The 19,971-nt window shown below is 34.5% G+C and overlaps 4 protein-coding genes and 8 non-coding genes across 12 annotated transcripts; 6 read left to right on the top strand and 6 right to left on the bottom strand.

Annotated features, from left to right (window-relative positions):
- Positions 1-3,391: 3,391 nt before the first annotated feature.
- F09F9.7 lies at positions 3,392-3,581 on the bottom strand. The gene has a single exon (NR_070829.1). It is a non-coding gene; the product is annotated as an Unclassified non-coding RNA F09F9.7 (non-coding RNA).
- Positions 3,582-5,029: 1,448 nt separating this feature from the next.
- On the top strand, positions 5,030-11,866 carry gogo-1 (Thrombospondin type-1 domain-containing protein 1). Its single transcript, NM_076300.7, has 13 exons — positions 5,030-5,358; positions 5,413-5,559; positions 5,606-5,767; positions 6,581-6,782; positions 7,334-7,489; positions 8,930-9,194; positions 9,238-9,373; positions 9,543-9,693; positions 10,218-10,298; positions 10,355-10,460; positions 10,508-10,621; positions 10,885-11,053; positions 11,518-11,866. Exons 1-13 carry the CDS (start codon positions 5,092-5,094, stop codon positions 11,581-11,583), a joined length of 2,022 nt encoding a protein of 673 aa, NP_508701.2. The 5' UTR covers positions 5,030-5,091; the 3' UTR covers positions 11,584-11,866.
- On the top strand, positions 6,781-6,801 carry 21ur-14752. Its single transcript, NR_070828.1, has one exon.
- F09F9.9 lies at positions 7,396-7,540 on the bottom strand. The gene has a single exon (NR_070827.1). It is a non-coding gene; the product is annotated as an Unclassified non-coding RNA F09F9.9 (non-coding RNA).
- On the bottom strand, positions 8,422-8,566 carry F09F9.14. The gene has a single exon (NR_070826.1). It is a non-coding gene; the product is annotated as an Unclassified non-coding RNA F09F9.14 (non-coding RNA).
- F09F9.11 lies at positions 10,012-10,155 on the bottom strand. The gene has a single exon (NR_070825.1). It is a non-coding gene; the product is annotated as an Unclassified non-coding RNA F09F9.11 (non-coding RNA).
- A 578-nt stretch (positions 11,867-12,444) lies between the features above and the next one.
- On the top strand, positions 12,445-13,949 carry F09F9.3 (uncharacterized protein). The gene is made up of 3 exons (NM_076299.4): positions 12,445-12,599; positions 12,645-12,751; positions 13,712-13,949. The coding sequence occupies exons 1-3, from the start codon at positions 12,464-12,466 to the stop codon at positions 13,826-13,828; spliced, it is 360 nt and encodes a 119-aa protein (NP_508700.1). The 5' UTR covers positions 12,445-12,463; the 3' UTR covers positions 13,829-13,949.
- Positions 13,813-15,554, bottom strand: F09F9.5 (MARVEL domain-containing protein). Its single transcript, NM_001129654.2, has 5 exons — positions 15,341-15,554; positions 14,527-14,607; positions 14,355-14,480; positions 14,186-14,303; positions 13,813-14,138 (listed from the first exon to the last, which is right to left on the bottom strand). Exons 1-5 carry the CDS (start codon positions 15,527-15,529, stop codon positions 13,993-13,995), a joined length of 660 nt encoding a protein of 219 aa, NP_001123126.1. The 5' UTR covers positions 15,530-15,554; the 3' UTR covers positions 13,813-13,992.
- On the top strand, positions 15,485-15,656 carry F09F9.16. The gene has a single exon (NR_070824.1). It is a non-coding gene; the product is annotated as an Unclassified non-coding RNA F09F9.16 (non-coding RNA).
- A 340-nt stretch (positions 15,657-15,996) lies between these two features.
- Positions 15,997-16,141, top strand: F09F9.8. The gene has a single exon (NR_070823.1). It is a non-coding gene; the product is annotated as an Unclassified non-coding RNA F09F9.8 (non-coding RNA).
- A 29-nt stretch (positions 16,142-16,170) lies between these two features.
- On the top strand, positions 16,171-16,304 carry F09F9.15. Its single transcript, NR_070822.1, has one exon. It is a non-coding gene; the product is annotated as an Unclassified non-coding RNA F09F9.15 (non-coding RNA).
- Positions 16,305-16,501: 197 nt separating this feature from the next.
- On the bottom strand, positions 16,502-18,154 carry F09F9.1 (MARVEL domain-containing protein). The gene is made up of 4 exons (NM_076298.7): positions 18,011-18,154; positions 17,839-17,958; positions 16,783-16,917; positions 16,502-16,712 (listed from the first exon to the last, which is right to left on the bottom strand). Exons 1-4 carry the CDS (start codon positions 18,140-18,142, stop codon positions 16,647-16,649), a joined length of 453 nt encoding a protein of 150 aa, NP_508699.2. The 5' UTR covers positions 18,143-18,154; the 3' UTR covers positions 16,502-16,646.
- Between the last annotated feature and the right edge of the window lie 1,817 nt (positions 18,155-19,971).

Here is a 19,971-nt window from a genome sequence, read left to right as displayed (position 1 = left end):
AGGTTCAAAGTTTGAATTTAAGAAACATTTATAAATATTACAGAACTTCCTATCTGGATTTTCTAGATAACCGTTATTTTTATAAAAACTTTACAAAATTTTTAATGTTTTTTTACCAAAATGGACTAGAAATTTGTGTATTGCATGCTCTCATTGAAAATAATAAAGTTATTATTAATATCTCCACATAAATTGAACGTGATATGGGTTTTTACTTGGTAAGCTTAGAAATAGTTAATTCTTAAGCTGAAATAAGTTTAGAAATAGTTAATTCTTAAAGTCTTAGTTTAGGATACATCTACAGTACCAAAATTGTTTGAATATTGACAAACGTTTGCTTAGAAAATCTACAAAATTATAGCACTGAAATTATTCAAACAAACCTATCATATCCAAAATTTTGTTTTTATAATTGTCATAAGTAAATTGTAGAAAAATCCAATTTCTTACAGCAAAAATGTGACTTCTGGTTCGGAAATTTTTTCACCAACAGGCATTTAAAAAGTAAAAAGATAGACATGGATTTCAACCCGGAATTTTTTAAAGAATGTTATTTCTATTTTTAAAATTTATTTTGAAAACTTGAATTTTTAACGTCATTTCACATCATTCGAAATGCACTTTGCACAATAAAAACTTGTAATTTGTCTAACTTTTTTTCTCATTCTGATCGTTGATGCACACCTGCCATACATTTTCGACAACAAAAAATGACCTTGCAATATCGTTTTTGAGAACTATCAACAAAAGTGTCTGCTAAACGCGAACGAGAAGAAAACCCCACAGAACGGAGAATAAACAAAAAGCAATGTTCATCAACAAGGAAGACCATTGTAAATGATTTAGTCGGAACACAGATCACTAATGTAATAGGCGAATGAAAAGTGACAACGATCAGTCATGTTGTATTCGCTCCACCCAGTTCGTATTCCATGCTGTAATCACATGTAGACGAGTGTTATTCGATGAGAATGCGACGGTGTGACGCGCCGAAACTGTGGTTCATATAGCGGGAAGTTGTTTCATTGATTCATATTGAGTAGCTGAAGTTTGTGTGCCAGGAAGTAAAGAGTCTCGAGTGATTGGAAAAGACAATGAGAGAAAGATAAAAGATCTATGACGCTGTTTTTTTGATACAGATCTGAGATCTCTGCTACGTTTTAGTCTTTGACTCATTTTTAGTGGACGTTGTACCAATTGCTGCTGACAACTGGTAGACGGGTTCTCAGGATTGTGGGCGACTCAAAAAGTAATCGGGTCCAAAGAACACATACAATTTCGGAAGCATTTTCTGATCACTGATGGAAAATACAACAAAAGTGTGGTGTTTTTAAAGTTTTAAAATGCTGAAGACTTTCATACATTTAAAATGTTCCATAAAAATATAAAACAGTAATAGTCTGTAGTTCCGTAAGTGCACCGTAAATGACAAAACATTCCACATTAAAAAATGTTACTTTAGAAGAATATATTGCATTTTTCCACATTTTCCAAATTTTACAACAAAAAGCTAGAAAAGTTGAATGTTCTAAATTCCTGCTAAATGAATGACCTAGTGATACTTTTTTTTGTTTTCCAGTTTTATTAAAAGTGGTGTAATGCTAGTGAGAAAACTGCTTCAAAAATATAATAGGTAGTTAAAAATTCATAAAAAAATCAATGTTCTTTGAATTTAATTGTAAAACATTCTCTGACCAGTGGTGTTTTATAGAACGACCAATTTTCATTAAAATGTATGTGAACAATATTTACTTTATGAAGAAATTAAAAATCATCAAATAACAAGCTAAAATCTTGCAACTGGTTTTTTTTGCTGTGGAACTCAAAGTCCGTTCACTAAATTTACACTGGACCTACATATTGGAAGTTTCTGGGATAAAGTACAATATAGACAGGAGTCGCATCACACATGCGTTGTGAGTATATTTAGACTAGAGCAATAAGATCACACTTCAACCACGTCACCTGTCAAATGAGAAACTTTTTGATTCATATCATTTTGTCTCATTTTTTATCTGTTTGATAAGAATGGGGAGTGAAAAACAGAAAAATTAAAAAAAAACACAGGAACATTCGGATGTTTTTACCACGTCGAAAGTTTATATTAGGCTTTGTCAAAATTTTACTAATGGTGTGAGACAGGCATCACTCTTTCTATACACGCCTGCCTCCTTTGGAGGATTTAACTCTAACCAACAAAAATGATGCACTCATTTTTGTGAATTTTCTCCAAATTGTGTAAATTTTATCTTTTACTCTTGATTTAATAAATTGCTTCAAATAATAGTTTGTTTAACATGCAACTTTCCAAAAATGACGGAACAAAATCTTGCAGAAAACTGGTTTTTGGACAAAAATACCTCTTCAGATTACGGAATCGTGTGAGTTCAAACAAGGAAGAAATCTTTTGTAGTGACATGACACTACTTTTCAGGAAATGTGCCACCACTTTTCGGGTATTTTTTCGAGATGAAAAAAAAATTGAAAACGAAAAGTTTGGTCGTTTTTTAAAACTCCGTCACTTCTGCAAACGTGATTTTAATAGTTTTTTCATGTTAATTGTAAACCGAGATACACTTCATACAAAACCCCAAAATTTTCCTCTTTTTTCTGGTCTAATTTTGCAATTTTCGCTACTGAACTGCATTGTTGGACCATCGAGTTGAAAATCAGCAATGGTAACTTTTCCGGCTTTTCAAACTGAATTGCTCATTTTAATACTGATAAAAATTTTCAGAAGTGGTAACCAAAATTGAAAGAATAAGTTTTAGAGATTCTGATATTTATTTTTTAGGACATGCGTTGCACAAAATATATTCCAATACGTTTTCTATTTATTTCTTTTAATAATGATAATTAAATTGCAACGTTAAATTTATTTACACTTTTGGGCTTAGAAAAACATTAATCCTAACTAGTAATCCTAATATGGAAAAAAGGATCACTCAAATCTTTCAACGTAGTTAACCTTGTCGGGGTAAGTATACTTTACATGTACCCATTTTATGTTACAAAGAAAATATGCATATTGTCTAATTGTTTTTCTTAAGATTATGAATTAAGGTATTTCCAAAAAAATAAAAAATACTGATAAACTTGTGTTAATTTAAGATAACAATTTCAAGTTTGCTGGAATATTTCAACTTCCAATTTCACAAAGGACATTTGGATTATTGACGGCTTCCATTGCCATATTTTGTTCAGCTAGCTGTCTCAAAAAGTACTTATCCCACCACATTTTCTCATTTCCGTCCCCCGAGCAAATATATTTTTTCTTCTGTTTTTTTTTCTATCCTGGTCAACCAATGATTGTATTTTCACCCTATCTCCCAACAAGCCATCTCTCAATCATTTGCATTGTGGATGCAGTTCTCTGACAAATTAATGAATAACTCATGAATGTCAGCGGTTATTATAACAGAACATTGTCGGAAGGTAGTGCTGGAGTCTCCGTGTGCCTCTTCCCCACCCGTTCTTGGCCAATTTAGTTGGAGCCAGCCGGCTCCGCCTCCACAAGGGGTGCTCTCCAACCATCAAGGCTCATCTATTCTTTAGCATTCAATGCCGTAGATAGAAAACATTTTTGAAACATTCACCAGTTTCTATGTTTTTCGTTTTTCACCCGGCAACTTTCATTTTTCTGGGTTTTCTAGTTTCTCGTCCAAACACCCTCATTTCCATATTTCCGCTAATGCTCAGTTCTTGCTCTGTTCTCAACTCCCATCAGATAAGATTTTCTATTAAATTCCTGCTTTCAATTTTTCTTTATTCTATCCCCACTGCGTTAATACGTAAAAGTAATCAAATTCGCACTTTACTTTTGCCAGGATTTATCGCTATTTTCCATCAGAATTGCATTTATTGTTCTCCATTTTTGTAGTTCGGCTTCTGCTTCCTGAAGCCATTGCACTAATCTCCTTTTACCAATTCCGAATTATAACCTTTCTAGTGAGCTCAATGAGTCGAAAGTAAATTTATACGTTTATGAAGTAGCCTGTTCCTCATTGTTGTTTTTATTCTACTAAATTTAAGGTTGTTTTTTTCGTCTCATGGGTGTCTAGAGAAATGTAGAGTGGTTCTTGAAAATTCTCATTAGGCATCATGTTTATTCCATCCAAGGGCGTTTTTTTTTGTTATATTCTTTTTGTGTGAGGTTTTTTTTGAATGACGAGATTTTACCACATTTTAAAGCAGAAACATTGCAAAGTAGCGAATCGATTTTAAAACAAAGAATATTTCTGTGGGAAAACCAATGAAAACTATCTATAATATTTTGGCCAAAAAAATCTTTAAAAAAAGTTCGACTTATGAGAAGTTTGTTAGGAATGTTTTATACATTTCAATAGTGACAACTTCATTTTTAAAACGACAAAACATTTCGTCGCTAGCTGTACACAATTTTTTCTTACAGTGGGTATTAGAGAAAAATTTTCAGAAAAATTGTCTAAATTTTGGGAGACTTCTCAAAAATGTTACTCTGTGTCAAATTCACTCTTGAAGTATAACTGCCCTATCCGTTCGTCGTCAATTATCGACACCCTTCCGTCTCAAGCTAAGCAGTCGTTGCACACCCATTCCCAAATACAATTATAACGGTCCCGTAAGAAATGGGGAAGAATAAGAAGAACGTCTTCTTCTTCTTCTTCTGGACTCATACAAGACATCTGCGCATTACCGAAGCTCCTGCACACCTCTCTATAATCATTACACAATTGCCGCGCAGTCGTTTCTTCCTAAAACCAAATCTTAATTCTCAATTTTGAAACTATCTCCCAATATTTGCATTATTTTCTCGTCTTTCGACAAACCTTCTCCGTGTAATTGATACACGTTTCCCGTTCAAAGCGTTCCCCCCGGCTTCACGTAATCCGATCCAGGCACAGAGACCTGGGGTCCCCGCATCGTCGTCGTGTAGTTACCAAGTGCAGATTAGTGTTGCCGACACTGGCGACACCTCTCGTAAAACCAAACCAATTTCTCTCTCATTTCTTGCTATGATTTCTTTCTTTTTCGTCTTGATATAATTTCTTTTCAGATTGCTCTCCTATTGCGATGAAACTTTCGAAATAAAAAAAAATTAATATATAGCAGATGTCATTGGCTTTAAAATTATTCCCCTTATTCCTTTTCCTATTACTATTGCTACCAATTGATTCAATCCCAATCATAAAATCGCTACTGAATCCGTCAACTCCACATGCCAACTCTCAAGCATACGTGGAGACATCAGACGTCACTAGTCAATTCACTATCTACGCTTCGAATATCTCAAGTTGCCTGTTCAAAACAGCTGTGATACCTTGCGAATGTTTTCTGCAAGTTTCGAATGATTATCGGTTAGAGGAAAATGGAAAACTGGTAACTTCACTTTAAGTTTTTTCAAATAAAATTTGTAAATTACCAAAATTGCAGCTTTCCAAGTTTGCGGTATCTCCACCAGACATTAAAATTTTCACACCAAGTACTCACGAAATGCTCAATGAGCTAACGGTTCACATACTCCCAAAACTTTGTCGGGAGGATCTATCGGATATTCAACTCGAATATCGCTCCTTCCAGGTCGGTAAAAACTGTCACCAATTGTCACATCACATTTGCATTGCAGGTGTTTCCTGGAGAAGAGGAGTCGAGTTGGAAGACGGTGAGCGCCGTTGCAAAAACGCTGAAGGACACCAAGACGAGCCTAATTTTCGGTTGTAAACACTTCTCAGACCCCGGCTATTATCGCGTGTCAATTCGACTTTCTCTGGTCAATTATACAGTGCAGGTAGGTGCTTTTTGTCACGCTTCAGTTGATTGATGTACGATTTAATCCTCCAATTTTTATTATACTAATTCTAATTCAAAATTCAAAATTTAGAATTTTTGATTACGAATTCTTTCGTGAGACATGACATGTAACATCTATATAGCAAATATCATATGTATGCTTTTGTTAATATAACCCCGTCCTATACGTAGCAGAAAACAAGAAAGAGGAAATCTATCTCGGCGCCTGATTATATGGTACTTCCGCACAGCTTCTTCTCTTTTTTACACATGTCTTCGGTGCCACACAGCTCATTTCCTTTTTCCATTTTTTTGGCCCTCAATAAATAAAAGAAGGGGTTGGTTGCAAAAAAGGCATCTGCCACAAAATAAGCCTAAATTTTCATCACCTTTAATGGGCATGGATTGATAGGCAAAGCTTCATTCCCTAGAGAGTTTAGCATATTGGAGCAGAATTCGAGAAGCGTGCCTTTCAGAGAAGGCAGAAAAAAAAGAAAAGAGCAATGCTTTTGCTTAATGAAAAAAGTTTCGTGGTAAAAGTATTTTCTCATTTTCATTTCCCTATACAATTTCATTTACTAGATTGAGAAAAAACCACAGAAAAAATAGGCTAAAAGCACTTTGAGCATGCAACCAGTCGTTTCCATGACCCCATATCCCGTTAAACGGAACGAGCATTAATAAATATCAAGTTTTATGAGATTCGGGATCCGGCTTAGCTTGATGGAAAAGGGAGAGAGCTAACATATCTACACCCTATTAAAGACTGAAAAATGGATATTGGGAGTACATTTTTATATTTTACTTGCAGGCTGACAAATGGATAGTTGTGAATCGAACAAATCAAAATGCCCTACGACTACGAGAGGACAGTATTTTCCCGCATTGCAGTTCCGATTACACAGTTGGCTGGAGTTTGGCGGAGTGCTCCATGGAGCATCTACACTACCGGCTCCGTATATTAGCAGTTCCAGAAGGCGCGAAAAACCATGACGATGGAGCTGTATATATTGGTACGTCGTCGTTGTGTTTCATCATTTTGAAGAGGCGACGTAATTGGTTTTGGTTTCATGATTGAAAATGTTCGCTTCAATTAAACTGGTCCCTAGTGCGCAGTAACTTAGACGCCATTTCTATTGTTACGAAGATGGTGGGGGGTTGTGTGACCGATTGCAGCACATCATTTCCTGGAAATATGCAAGATTTAACAGATGAGCTATTCCTGCATTGAAACGTTATTAATGAAGTGGAAGCGTTGGTAGTGAGGAAAGCGGGAACACGAATTCTTCACTTTACATGAATTAAAAGAATTGGCGGTTTTTGATAATATTGTTATAAAATTCAAAAAAAAACAATCAAGTTGTGTGTACCGTTAATTTCCGTTTGTTTGAAAAAACTACTCTGGCAAAAAATCTTGCTTAGTTTGTTTGGTGCCTTACGCAAGAGTCATGGAAAACTACGCAATATTTTTCTACGTAGGAATCATGCAAGATTATGCACGAAACCTGAAACGCTATACCGATTTTTTAAAAATATTTTTCTTTTATGTAAGTTTTTTTTTCAGAGGAAATTGGAATTGCTCCCGACATGCATCACCTGAAAATCAGTTGCTCCCAATTTGACATAATCCACGAGAAATACTGCTTCGAGTTGGTATCCGTTAACCGCAACTCTTCAGTGTCTCATACATGGCACAGCGTTTGCGTCAGTACGGAGCCAGGTGTGTTTCACTATTTTTTGCTCATTTTTTCTTTTACCCCATGGGATTTACTTCTTGTTTGTGCAAGAAACAACAATAATTTGCATATTACGAGTGTAAGCGAGCGCGTTGACATATGGGGAGCTTTGGTTATTGAGAAGGCAACTGAAGGGAAGGGGGAAGTGAGCCGATTGAGCAGGTGACAACGGCTAATAGGACCAAGACCAGCAGGACCAGCAAAGGGCATAGGGATGAACAATCTGCAAGCAATACCGAATTTCCGAGGTGTTCCGGTTTTTTGCAGAGATCGAGAATAGAATTGCCTTTAGGCAATTAATAATAAGAGAGCGGCAATAAATTTGGCTTTCACATCTTACGCTGCAATGGTTATAACTTGATTTGCGGAGTGCTCTCTCCCTTCCAATATATTCATAATAATTATTGAGTTAAGAATTCTCGCAAGCTGCCGCTAATCATATGAAACACAAGCTCGGAGGGATGTCCTGTTCCAATGTGCAGATGTTTTTCTTCTGATGAATAGTTGATATAAAATGCGCGAGTGTGCGAACGCTGCTCCTAATTATCGACAGACGTTACCTGTGCTTCTATTGTATGACATGCGTGAAGCAGATGTGCACAGATGAGCCTAGGGTCAAGGAGACACTTGGCACATGCAACAATCCATGTCGAATAGGTACTTCATTACTGAACAAACATCATCTGGTGATGATGATCACCAAGCGCTCTGTAATTATTCCATCAACTAGCGAAAATATGGAAAAACCACTGGTGAAGTAGAAAACGCAATTATTTTTAATGTACGCTTCTCATTAAACTGAACGACTTCCTAATAACACTGATGCACTTTTGTGTTCGTAGGAAAATGCACAATATGGTTGACACATATTGTCAATTGTTTTGATCTGACCGCCAAACTTGACCTTTCTCGAGCTTTTAGTCGGAAGAGCACAAAATGAATTAATAATGTGACAATGAATGCGGACAATACTTAGAGATGCAGCTAATAGGTGCGCGAACACAACGAGCAAACATAGCAACCGCAAAACATGGAAAAACATGTTTCAAAAGCTGGAGGGACTTAGATTGTATCAGTTTTACGTATTGTTTCTAAGAGAGCCGGAAGAGGAAGACTCTCTGTCACTTCCTGAAGTCGTCGTTCCGTCATTATTATAAAGTGTCGTCGGAAGGTTCTCAATCTAGCTGTCAAGTGTGCTAATTCACTTCGTACTTCAAGTGGATTGTTTTGCATAGCAATAGTCTCATCACAAGTTTTAAAAATTGCCGTCATTTTGAAACAGAAGGGTCTGCGGAGTGAGTGGACCACCCATTGAGAATTTTGACAATTTTGTATGGAAAATGTATATGAAAAGCAGAAAAGCAACAACTAAAGCAAAACAGAAAGCGTCAAATTCCATACAATTCTATTGTTTCTTTTTTCAGTGGAAAGAAAACTTGGCGGATGGTCGGCATGGAGCGAGTGGAGTGCATGCTCGGAAACTTGCGGATCGGGACGGCAACGAAGAGTACGATTCTGTAATGAGCCAGTGCCGAAAAGATCAAAATATTGCGACGGGCCATTGATAGAAACTCAGGAGTGTACATTAACAAAATGCCCGGAAGCTATGATGCCTCAAAGTTTGTCTACGAATTGTTCTTGCGGATGTGCTTTGTCGCTGGAAGCCAGCTCATTTTTCGCCTCGTCAAGGTGAGAACAGGATTTGGACTAAAGGAAATTTGTACTTTTTTAGGCATAGCAGGATGTGCGAAGGGAATCAGACTTGGACGTTACCAAAAATGGATGGGTTTAAAATAGCTGACTTCACAATACGGAAGCAAGGAGATGCCAAGGGGAAATTGTTCTTTTTTCTGAGAGCACCTTATCAAGTAGGGTTTGGTTTTTTGAATAACTTGAAAAATTGCGGCGACATCTTCGCTAACGTTGGCACCTTTCCAAAAAATTTTAGAATTTTTTAAATCAACCTACGCAATTTTGTTATTAGCATTCATAAACTTGCCAAAATTTGGCAAATTTTGTATTCTCAAATTTTTTCAGGAACTAGTTTGGTCATCTGATTCTCATCAAGAATATCAGTTCTCTCTTCCCATGTCTGCTCCGATTTTTGTCGTCCTTTGGAGCAAAAGCAACGACACTGCTAGATTAAAACAAATTGACGATGGATTCACAGTTTCGTACTCCGTGCGAGGTTAGTTAATTTTTCCTCATTCGAATGAAAAGTGTATAAACGAGTTTCAATGCACTTGCCGCTTAATAATTCTGACAGGAAAAAGAGAGCCAAATTTTCCCAAATAGTTTGATACTCATGAATATGTTGACAAGTTAACCCGTCAAGGCTCGTTGTCATGTTGAACCTATTAAAAATTGCGCGAGACCCAGACAAAACGAATTTCCTATCTTTTCCCCCTATGCTTCTTTTGGCTCGAAAAATGTGCATGTATGAAGATGGGGGCAGCAATTGAGACAACAAGAATGACATGTGTAGAAGGTTTTGACAAGAATGAAATTGGAAGGCGTAGTGAGACAAGAGAAATAGGAAAATACGTTGGGCCCCAAGAGCGCCACCCTTGTGTTCTAATTAAAATGCAACACATTTACAACTTGGAATGCTAGAAAAAGAGGAAAAGGGGAAAATGTGTGAGAACAAAAAAAAAAGCAGCATACAACAAATTTTTTGACGGGGGAATCGTATTTCTTATTTTTTGATTGCAGATGCTGATTCTTCACCAACAGTTGCAAAAATCGACTCATGTCAACCATTTTGTCCGGAAACAATGGCTATAGCGATTATGGGTAGCACATTAAAAAAATTCATAATTTGACGCTATCTTCTATCTCGAATCTTTTAGCTATCATCTTCATCTGCATAATATTCATTCCGCCATTAGTATGTGCAGCGGTAACGGCATCCATGAGAAGGAATACTAGTCCAGAAGTACCATTGATGGACAACAAGTAAGTACTTCTTCTTAAATTTGCAAACTTGAATAAAGATGCTTCAGATATGATTCGGAAATGATTAGAAGTGGCAACACGGAGAGCACACATGTAAGCTCAAGAAATTATGTAGCGAAGCGGAGCATTGGGATTCAGTTGAGTGTACAAAGTACACCAAGGTTTGTGGAAGATTTTTTTCATAATAACTACTAGATAACTTTTTCAAAACAACAAAAATTTTTGTTTGAAGTAGACTCTCTACCGTTGACAACTAGACAACTTTTTGCCAGTCTGACAAAACATTTACCCTTTTACTGCGGTTTTTTTTTGTAAATTTTCATTCTATTCAAGCTTTTTTTTGCATAACGCTACTGCCATTGATTTATCATTTGCATTTCAACATTTAAATTCAAATATGTTGCTCCTAATGTTTTTTTTTCAGAACGGCTCGTGCTTGCCTATCCCACGAGTCACCTGTACCACCCCGTGGACAATCTTCACTCAGCGAATGTGATGAACTTGAGTACGACTATTACGATGGTACAACTTTCCCCGGCAGTTTTTTGGCACCCGTGCAAGATGTTATGTATTCGCAAATTGATATTGATCAGGTAAAGTGAAAAGAGCATTACTGTACTGACAGAGTTGAACATATGTAAAATTGTTTTAAAAAACACCTTTCGTGCTCAAATGCCCAAATATCGCAAACAAACTATTTTTAACTGTTTTTGAAAATGATTTATTTCAATTCAAAAAATTGATCAATTATTGTCATTTTTTGTAAGTCGTCAATCTAAAAAATTTTACCTTTCTGTTTATGTATTACTTATGGTTTAGTTAATAATTTTCATGTAAAGATTCCAACGTGCGATAGTGCTATAATTTTTTTTTAATTCTGGCACCACCGGAGTGTATTTTATTTTTTCCCCACTGACGACTTTTAATAGACATGGCAACCAATGTATATATGTAATTTTTTAATTTTAAACTATGTACTTGGTGTGAAAAATGTTGGCAATCTAAAAAGAACATGAGTACCTAACCAAGCGTCCACTAAACCCTACATATTTTACAGATTATCGGCCAATCGGAACTTTTCATAAACAGCGTTGAAAAAGCAGATGTTCACACTCAAATTTAATTTGATTTTACATACTCTATTTATTTATTTTTTTTTATCATACCGAACTTTGGTTTGATTTCATTTTTTATTTCATTCATCATTTCCGACCAAACAAATGATTCATGTGCCTTAATCATTTAATCAGTTCAATTTTATTCTTCACCTTTCTTATCTATTAAATACGGGAAACAATTTTCGAAAGAAACCAAATTTTCATTCTTAAGAATTATTTTTATTTAATTGTCTTTATCTCATCTCATTTTTAATTAGTAAACTTTTTTTAATAAACGTTTTTCAGTTTTCAGCCTACCCCCACCTATGTAACTTAAAAAATCGGTTTTTTTGTGAAAGTTTTTTCAAACACCCGAATCAAAACTAATTCAGAAACAGGTAGTATCGGTTAACAGAACCCAGTGTTTATGATTAGTACGTAAGGCAAACATGAGTTTGATTAAACAATTGACTAGCTTTTTTTCTTAATTTTTTCGACAGCTTGCGAGTTCAGAAGCACAGTGTTCTACTAGGTTTTTGATTTTTATTTTTGCCAGTAACTTTTTATTTGATTTTCTGCATCGAGAAATCTTATTGCAAGTTTTGTGTGGACAATACGCTTCTCAATATGATTTTTGGAACGTTTTCGAATAGGCATAACTATTTTATTAACTCTAAAATTTCTATCCCCTCTTTCTCAAAAACTTTCTCCTTTTAACCAAAAATTCCAACCGATCAAATTGAAATAAGCACTCTTTTGTGCTGTGAAATAAGTTGGTTTAATATGTAAATATTAACCAGCTGCCTGCCATTCCCTGTGCTTTGTATTTGAACAATTGTTATTGTTGATATGGCAGTATAAAGAAACGATTTGAATTGAATAATTTTTCAGAATTAACAACAAAAAATGCTTTCCAACAACTTTTCTTCTGCACTTTTCGTGATAATTGCTATGTTTTTATTCAATTTCATATCTGGTGTTCCAATAATTATGTCAAATCCACACGAAACACCTCATCTAGTTACTGAAAAAATAAGTAAATGTAAGTATAATTTTTCTTTATAAAAAAGCGACATTTTCTTTGCAGCATGGACTGATGAACGGCTCTGTGTGCTGAAAATGGGCTCAGCCTGTCCGCAGGGATTCACTGAGGATCAGCTCAAGCTTTCTGTTCAGACTGATGTAAATCCGAAGGTGGGGTTTTAAGTGAATCACTGCTTAAAAAAATTTTGAAAAATCGTGGGCTTTCTTTTCGAATTTTTTTGAAATAAGATTGACGTAAAAAATTAGAAAAAGAGAGTAGAAAGATTAGTATTTTTCTTGTGATTCGAAGTTTAGTTGCACTAAAAAACGGAATGGTCTATTTAAAGATTCATACAACAAATTTAAAAAATAATTGAAATGTAAATAAGTTATATCTCTCTACTTCTTATCGTCTACTACACATGATACATATTTATTGAAATTTTTATTTTTACATGTTTTTTTTTTATTTTATTTTCAATAGTCCTGAAATAAAATAGTCAATTTGAATGTAGAATAGCGTAAGTGCAAAAAATGTTTTAATTTATTGATATGGTGCTGAAACAACCAAATATCATAATAAAAACTTCCAATTTTTTTGAATATTTTTTTAATGTGTACATGAAACTTGCAAAATGAAGTTCTACAGTTTTAATATATATTTTTTTTCATACACAATAGAGGTTCACAATTTTTTGCAAATTTGAAAACTTACCAATATGTTTTTACTGAAAATTCTGAAAAATATAATAACTTTTGTAGTATGTAATTAAAATACATGGTCATGTTAAACCCTTATGAGTACAATTAGACAAAACCTCTGAAAATATTCAATTTTTGAAGGAAAACATAACATATGGCAAGTAGTTCAAAGCAATCCCCAAGCGCCACACCATAGAATTCATAGTGTTCAACGAAATTAAACCAGGAATTTAAAACTGATTCCAATGAAAATGCAAACTAATTTGCCGAATTCCTGAATTTGCGGCATACTACTTAACGAAATAGGTAGCACCAGGTATCCACTTCAAAATATGACTGATAAGAAAACCAAATTGTTAAAGAGTTTTGCACTACGTTATAGTTGTATTTTTGACTATTTTTATCAATCATCAATCAATTCTATTTCAGGACTATGGTCACAATGGAGAACAGCTGATCAGAATGGGACAAGCCGGTGAAACATCGTTAACTCGGAATGTGTACGATGCACTTTACACGCTCACAATAACAACATGCTGTAAATAGGAGTTCATTTAATTTTTTAGTTTTAATAATTCTGTCAATTTCTTGTTCGGGTTAATATATTGAAGTCAAAAAAAACAAGCAAAATAAATAAATACATTTAAATGTACAAAAATGTACGAAAAATGACTCGTGTGATTATCGTTACATATACAGAAAACAAATGATTAGACATAGTTAGCTTGCGCTTGTCGTACTTCAAATTTGTGAATATCTGTAAAATAGCGATAGCATCCACAAACTGCTCGAAGAGCCCATATATGAATTCCAAGTTGAAATGATAGTCCAACAAGCGCTGTCAACGCTGTTTTTGCTTCAAAATAGTAGTATTCTCACACTGCTTTGTGGTTGGAAACCTACTGTATTCAGATTGGGCTAGACTAATGTCCACAAAAAATTTGAGGATGAACGTAGTATTACAAGCTACTGATATCAAAATAATAACAATCAAAACAGCAATTCCGAATGTCACTGATATCTGGAAAAATGTTTTGTTATAAGATCATTGAACATAATCTTTGATCATTACCTGTAATGCAATAAAAGCAAATAATAAATGCGCTTTTTGTTGTAAGATTCCAACAAACATGTAAAGCAGGGCAATAATGACTATGATCATGGGAATCGCGTATAACTTCATATTAGGGCGCCGTTGCTGAAATATGGATTTGTGCAATAATGAACCTTATGAATTATAATACCTCCTGTGATGTGAAAACGCAATAGACCAGAGTAAAGCAGACACCAAGGAGAGCGAAAAATCCAATGGAGCAGGTAGCAATCTGAAATTATCAGAAAAAATTGTTTTTTTTTTCAGAAAACCAAGGAACCAGTCTAATAAAGTGCTAAAATTTGTCCACAATTGATTTTTTAGTTTGCTCAGAGTTTGAGTCACTGGAAATCAGCACGTTTCTTTCCAAAAACACTGATACTACGACGGCTTTATTTTAAAATACTTTTCATAATTTGTCCCAATTTATCTAAGCAGCGTTTTTTTGGTTCTCATATGGAACTGGGTCAAAAAAAAAAGTTGTTTTTGAATAAAACGCTACCCTGATTTGAACAAAATAGCACTATATTTTCCCTAACCTGTTTCACAAATTCGATCACAAAACTGCATTTCTCATATATATATATATATATATATATATGCGTCATTTTGAATTCATGATTGAAGAATGCTCAACTTTTCAATATCTAGAACGTTTTTTTCAGTTGGGAAAGGTTTAAGTGTAGTTTAATCGTGCTAGTGGAATTTCATGCTGATTTTTATTATTTCCTTTACAGATAATCAGATTACCTTTTTAACATGTTACGATATAGCCAAAAGCACATTGGGAATCCAAAACTTTTTCTTCCCACATTTTTATTAGAGAAGTAACAATGGTCGTTAATTCAAAATGTATCGTCAAAATTTACACATTCTTCATTAGACTAAACATATTAGCGTTTCAGTTTAAAAAAAATGCTAGCTCCTTAATTAATCTAGTTAGTGAGAGACGGGCAAAAACTAACCTTTACGTGCATGAAACCAAAGCAAGTCTGATAAGTATCGTGGTGATGATTGAATATTCGAATGCTCTGTGTGCTTTTTTGACTTTTCAACGAACGCATACTCTTCTGACTCCGAACTGACCGTAAACTTTTCATTGAATTATGATGAGAAAGAACTTTTGGGCTTCGAGGACTTTTTGGGCTATCCATTTTTCTGTAAGCAAAATAAAGATGGGAAAACTAGCCAGATTGAAAGGAATGTTAAGTAGATTGAAGGGCACAAGGCGTTAATAAAAAATGAAGAGGATCGATAGCGGGCGCGCTGAGAGTTGCTCGATTAGCATGAATGAGTAATGTTGATGGCAGTTAGTAATTTATGTTCGACCACTTTTGGCGCTTGTCATGTGAACGAGATTCTAACAGAGGAGATGAAAAAATAGTGAAAGAACATTATGGCAATGAGGGAAGGTATTTTTGTGCGAATGATGAAAATCAATCAAGATGCTTCTCGCGCTTCTTTTTCCACTAGCGGATTACAAGATTAGTCAAGTGAGCCGCTGAGTCGCATATCTTTTCCGCTCTCCATTTCTGGTGTCTTTTCACTGCTAATTTTTCAAGATTGACGTAGAAGTGTCAAAAATATACTTAGTAAATGTTAGAGAGTTAATAAGAAATGTGAATTCTTTTAAACAAGTTGAAAACAAGTGTTTTCTTTTGTATAGAATTCAATAATAAAATGTTAAGATGGATGAAAGATCCGGATTAAATGCTTTTTGCTTCAATCATATTATATATGTAAAAATATAATCTGAGTTAGAATCAAACGCCTGAGCAACAAAGTCAGCAACATAAATTGTATTTCATGTTCGGGCAAAGCTGCAAAGATTTGAGACAAAAAGACGCACATTTTGCCTGATAAATGGTGAAGAATTTTACCTCGGGGAATGATTTTGTACTCGGGACCACAGAGAGCAAAAAATAAAAGGGATTGGCAAAGGGAAAGTTTTCGCTTTAATCTATCTTGCAAACGAATAATTTTTCATTTGTGATTAATGATTTTTGACAAGAAAACGTGAACTCAGTTGTCTAGATTTTATATCTAAAAGTAATCGAGCTCTAAACAGCGGCTATATATGGAAATGAAAAAAAGTTCCGGTCAGTGAAATTGAAAAAAAAAGAAAAAAAAAGCAAAAAAATTTATTTGTGTGAGTTCAAAAAAACAAAATAAAGAGTGGAAGTGCTGAGATTGTAGAGATTGAATTATGAATTTGAAATTGAAAATAAACGCAAAAGACAACTGTGAAATCCTTGCAAATGAAGAAAAAAATTACACGAAAAAGAACGTGACTAATATTAAGACAATGTAAGACACGACAAGAAGCCAGTTGAAGACCTGAAAATAGCATTTAATCATTTTACACTAATGTTGATTTTCAATAATCGAAAAAAAACGATCAACTCACTGTTACAGCTATGAAACGCGGGTGATAAACGTGATCGGGATGTTTTCCCGTGGTTCCAGACCTTGAAATATACCACGATTCGAGAGAAGCTGAGATGATAAGACATGCCAAGCAGATGACGTAAAGGATGAGCAGCTGGAAAATTGGTTTAATATGATAAGCAGATTGTAGGGGAGAGAAGTGACTAAGATTTTCTGCCAGTTCTTTTAAAATACTTCAAATTGAGGAAAAAGGATTTTTACAAGGAAAATATGTTTTTTTTTTTCGGCAAAAAAGGTAGCCAGTGCACTACAGAAGCGTACACTTCCAAATTGACCAGAACTAATCACTTTCAACATGTGATTCAAACTTTTAAAAAATTTTCAAAAGTTTGACATTTCAAATTTTTGAAATAAGGTGCTAAATGTACCTGAAATCAAAAATTTTAGCAAAGCACGTCTCAGTAAATCATCAAGTGTTTCAGTGTTGATTTAAACACATTTTCAGTCAATAGGCACCTAAATCGTGTTACTTGATTGTACTTACTGTTGGAAAATTTACCAAAACAAAAATTAAGTTTGCGAAATATAGGAATAAATTTTTGGAAAAGTTATGGCCGCTGAGACATTGACATTTTGAACTCTAATCTAAAACAACTTTAAAATAATTCTGATCATGAAATCTGGTTTCATCGGGTCATTTTGAATATTTTCAGGCAATGAAACAATTTTGCTGCTCCACCTTTATCTGTAAATTATATTTGTCACTATTTAATAGTTCGGTGCTTATGTAGTAGTCGTACTCCAATAAGTCTAAAAAATTCCGTGACCTATTTTTGGGGTTCGTCTGCTACAAAAGTACCTTATCTCAAATTATTCTTTTATGGCGTCAGACAAGTGTTCATTGTTTACTTTTTCTTTCAATATTTCTCAAATCGCCAATTTTTGAGAGATCTGAGTAAGATTACTTCAAACACCCGAATATTTTTTTTCAATGAGCACGAGGTTGAATGGCTCAAATATGTATCTTAGATTCTGGGAGATATCTACCAAAAATCAGCAGTTATTTAATAGATACCTTCATTTTTCCAATAGTTCCAACAACATCCTTATCGAACAAGTTAGACAAGAACACCATAAGAGCAAAGATCCATGTGAAGAAAAGAATCGCAAGAATTACACTTTGCCAGCCAAAACCCTAAACATATATTTTTGTAATTCGTTAAATTTAACTGATTATAGTTGCTTACTCTGTAAATAAATTGGAAATAGAGATCTGTGTCTCTCCAGATGAAAGAGCACGCAAAAAGAGCTGCGAACCCGAACAGAACTTGGAGAAAGTTGATGAAGCCATGCAATGTTCGCATGAACTCGAAATTCATGTTTTCCTGGAATTGAACTTTTAAAAAGAAAATTATGTAATAAATGTAATGACATGAAAGTGATAATAGGAAAGTGGGACGGAAGAATAAAAATGAATAAAAGCGCCTCAAAAGTCGTGTCCCCGGGTAAATACCATTGCAAATATTAACTTGGGTGCAAGAGATGGAAGGAGATGGTGGCACAGTTTTCCTGCGGCTCGCAAACAAGATTTTCAACTAAGAATAAGTTTAGAAAAAAGGAAAGAAAAACGAAGGATCACACTTTCTGATCTGTGTGTGCGAGTGTGCAACAAAACTTGAGTGTTAGTTCGAGAGTGTTCACTTGGAATTGCTAATACGTTTCTGCATAGGTTTTCGATTCTGGGAGTACTTATTTTTGAGTACTGATAACGCGTTTTATTGACACGCATGACGAAACAGATCATTGGAGTCGGTGAATGTCCAGCAAACGTAAAGTTTTGCACACAAAAATGCAATTTTAATTTGAACTGAAACAAGTCGTTTCCCTATTAGTATTGAATCTAATAGTGATTGCAACTCCAATTTCCGATCAATTTTTAATTACTGAAAAAAATTGTTAACATTTCTTTTAATACATTATTTATCACAAAATTACTTTAAAATTTTTGAATTTTTTAATTGCACACCTTAAGTTCACCTTAAAGTTACTTTTTGTGGGGAAATTATTTTATGTAGTGTGATACTTATTCAGAGCAACGAAATTTTGAAAAACCTTTTGCTAATTGTCACTGTGCAGCAGACATTGATCAAGATCCGCAATAAACAGTGCATATCTCATGTCTGCTGCGTCCTCTAAGAAAATCGGCTGGTTAAAACCTAAAAGTGAAAGAAAATTTTTTTTGATTGACGACTTCCAAAAAATTGGTGAAAACTGAGCTTTCACCGCTTTTTTACTCAACAAAAATTGACGTTTTTATCTAATATTTGGACATTTTTGCAGCACAGGAACAGGTTTTATTTCCATATTCCACCTTTAAGTGCAACACAAAAAGGAGCACAATCCTGTTAGAGAAACTACTGTAAAAAAAAGTTTTAAGATCACATGTTAAAAGGTTAGTGAATTTTATGGAAGCATCTAATTTCGCAAAACACATTTGAGGAAAAACACAAACTGATAAGATGTGTACCTTAGTATTTGACATTTAATAGACTTTGCCATACTTAGATAGCGAAACTAGTGAAAATTCACTTGGAATAGGGAAATCGGCCACTCGATTTAAAATGCTGGTGGCATTTGGATAGAACAAACAAAAAAAATGAAAACCGCGGTAACTAAAACAAATACGAGAGAAATATAATGAAGAAAATAAGAGCAGCACTTCTTTCATGTGACTTTCAAAAATAGTTGGATAAAAAATCAAACAAAAATATCCAGGTTGACAGTTTCTCATGACGTTAGGAAATCAAACACAACTTTTTTGTTGGGTTGAAAAGGAAGAATGACGTTCCCATGGTGCACCTTTTGTAAACAACAAGCACCGTTCAAAATATCAATAAGTGGTCATGAGTTACAGGTACTTGATATGGGTTTTTTTAATGTTGAAATTATTTTTTTTTGAGCTGTTAGAATTGAGAATAAAAAGATTAGAGCCCTGAAAAAAATGAAGATTAAACCAATATTTGATGAAAAAAAAAATTTGATTGCATTAACCCAATATTATTCTGGTTTTCCGAAAAGTAAAATTTCAAGTTCCATAGTATCACAGCTCACTACGGCAGCCACATAACAGGCACAAAACACTGAGTCACGGTTTGGCATTAGATGAGCACAGTAAACGGCCAAAATCTAGGAAAACTGTTTGCAGAGG

The sequence above is a fragment of the Caenorhabditis elegans genome, chromosome X (assembly GCF_000002985.6).
Source record: "Caenorhabditis elegans chromosome X".
NCBI classification, from domain to species: Eukaryota; Metazoa; Nematoda; class Chromadorea; order Rhabditida; family Rhabditidae; genus Caenorhabditis; species Caenorhabditis elegans.
The sequence above is the reverse complement of the archived record's forward strand: the minus strand, read 5'-3'. Positions and strand labels throughout refer to the sequence as shown.

Coding starts and splice junctions, on each gene's coding strand:
- gogo-1 (NM_076300.7), top strand. CDS start 5,092: ATGTCATTGGCTTTAAAATTATTCCCCTTATTCCTTTTCCTATTACTA. Junction 5,560..5,605: donor TCGAATATCGCTCCTTCCAG/GTCGGTAAAAAC, acceptor TTTGCATTGCAG/GTGTTTCCTGGAGAAGAGGA. Junction 9,195..9,237: donor TCATTTTTCGCCTCGTCAAG/GTGAGAACAGGA, acceptor GTACTTTTTTAG/GCATAGCAGGATGTGCGAAG.
- F09F9.3 (NM_076299.4), top strand. CDS start 12,464: ATGCTTTCCAACAACTTTTCTTCTGCACTTTTCGTGATAATTGCTATG. Junction 12,600..12,644: donor TACTGAAAAAATAAGTAAAT/GTAAGTATAATT, acceptor TTTTCTTTGCAG/CATGGACTGATGAACGGCTC. Junction 12,752..13,711: donor AGACTGATGTAAATCCGAAG/GTGGGGTTTTAA, acceptor ATTCTATTTCAG/GACTATGGTCACAATGGAGA.
- F09F9.5 (NM_001129654.2), bottom strand. CDS start 15,529: ATGGATAGCCCAAAAAGTCCTCGAAGCCCAAAAGTTCTTTCTCATCAT. Junction 14,608..15,340: donor TTGGTTTCATGCACGTAAAG/GTTAGTTTTTGC, acceptor TGATAATTTCAG/ATTGCTACCTGCTCCATTGG. Junction 14,304..14,354: donor TTGCTTTTATTGCATTACAG/GTAATGATCAAA, acceptor ACATTTTTCCAG/ATATCAGTGACATTCGGAAT.
- F09F9.1 (NM_076298.7), bottom strand. CDS start 18,142: ATGAATTTCGAGTTCATGCGAACATTGCATGGCTTCATCAACTTTCTC. Junction 17,959..18,010: donor ATTTCCAATTTATTTACAGA/GTAAGCAACTAT, acceptor ATATATGTTTAG/GGTTTTGGCTGGCAAAGTGT. Junction 16,713..16,782: donor CGCGTTTCATAGCTGTAACA/GTGAGTTGATCG, acceptor TGCTATTTTCAG/GTCTTCAACTGGCTTCTTGT.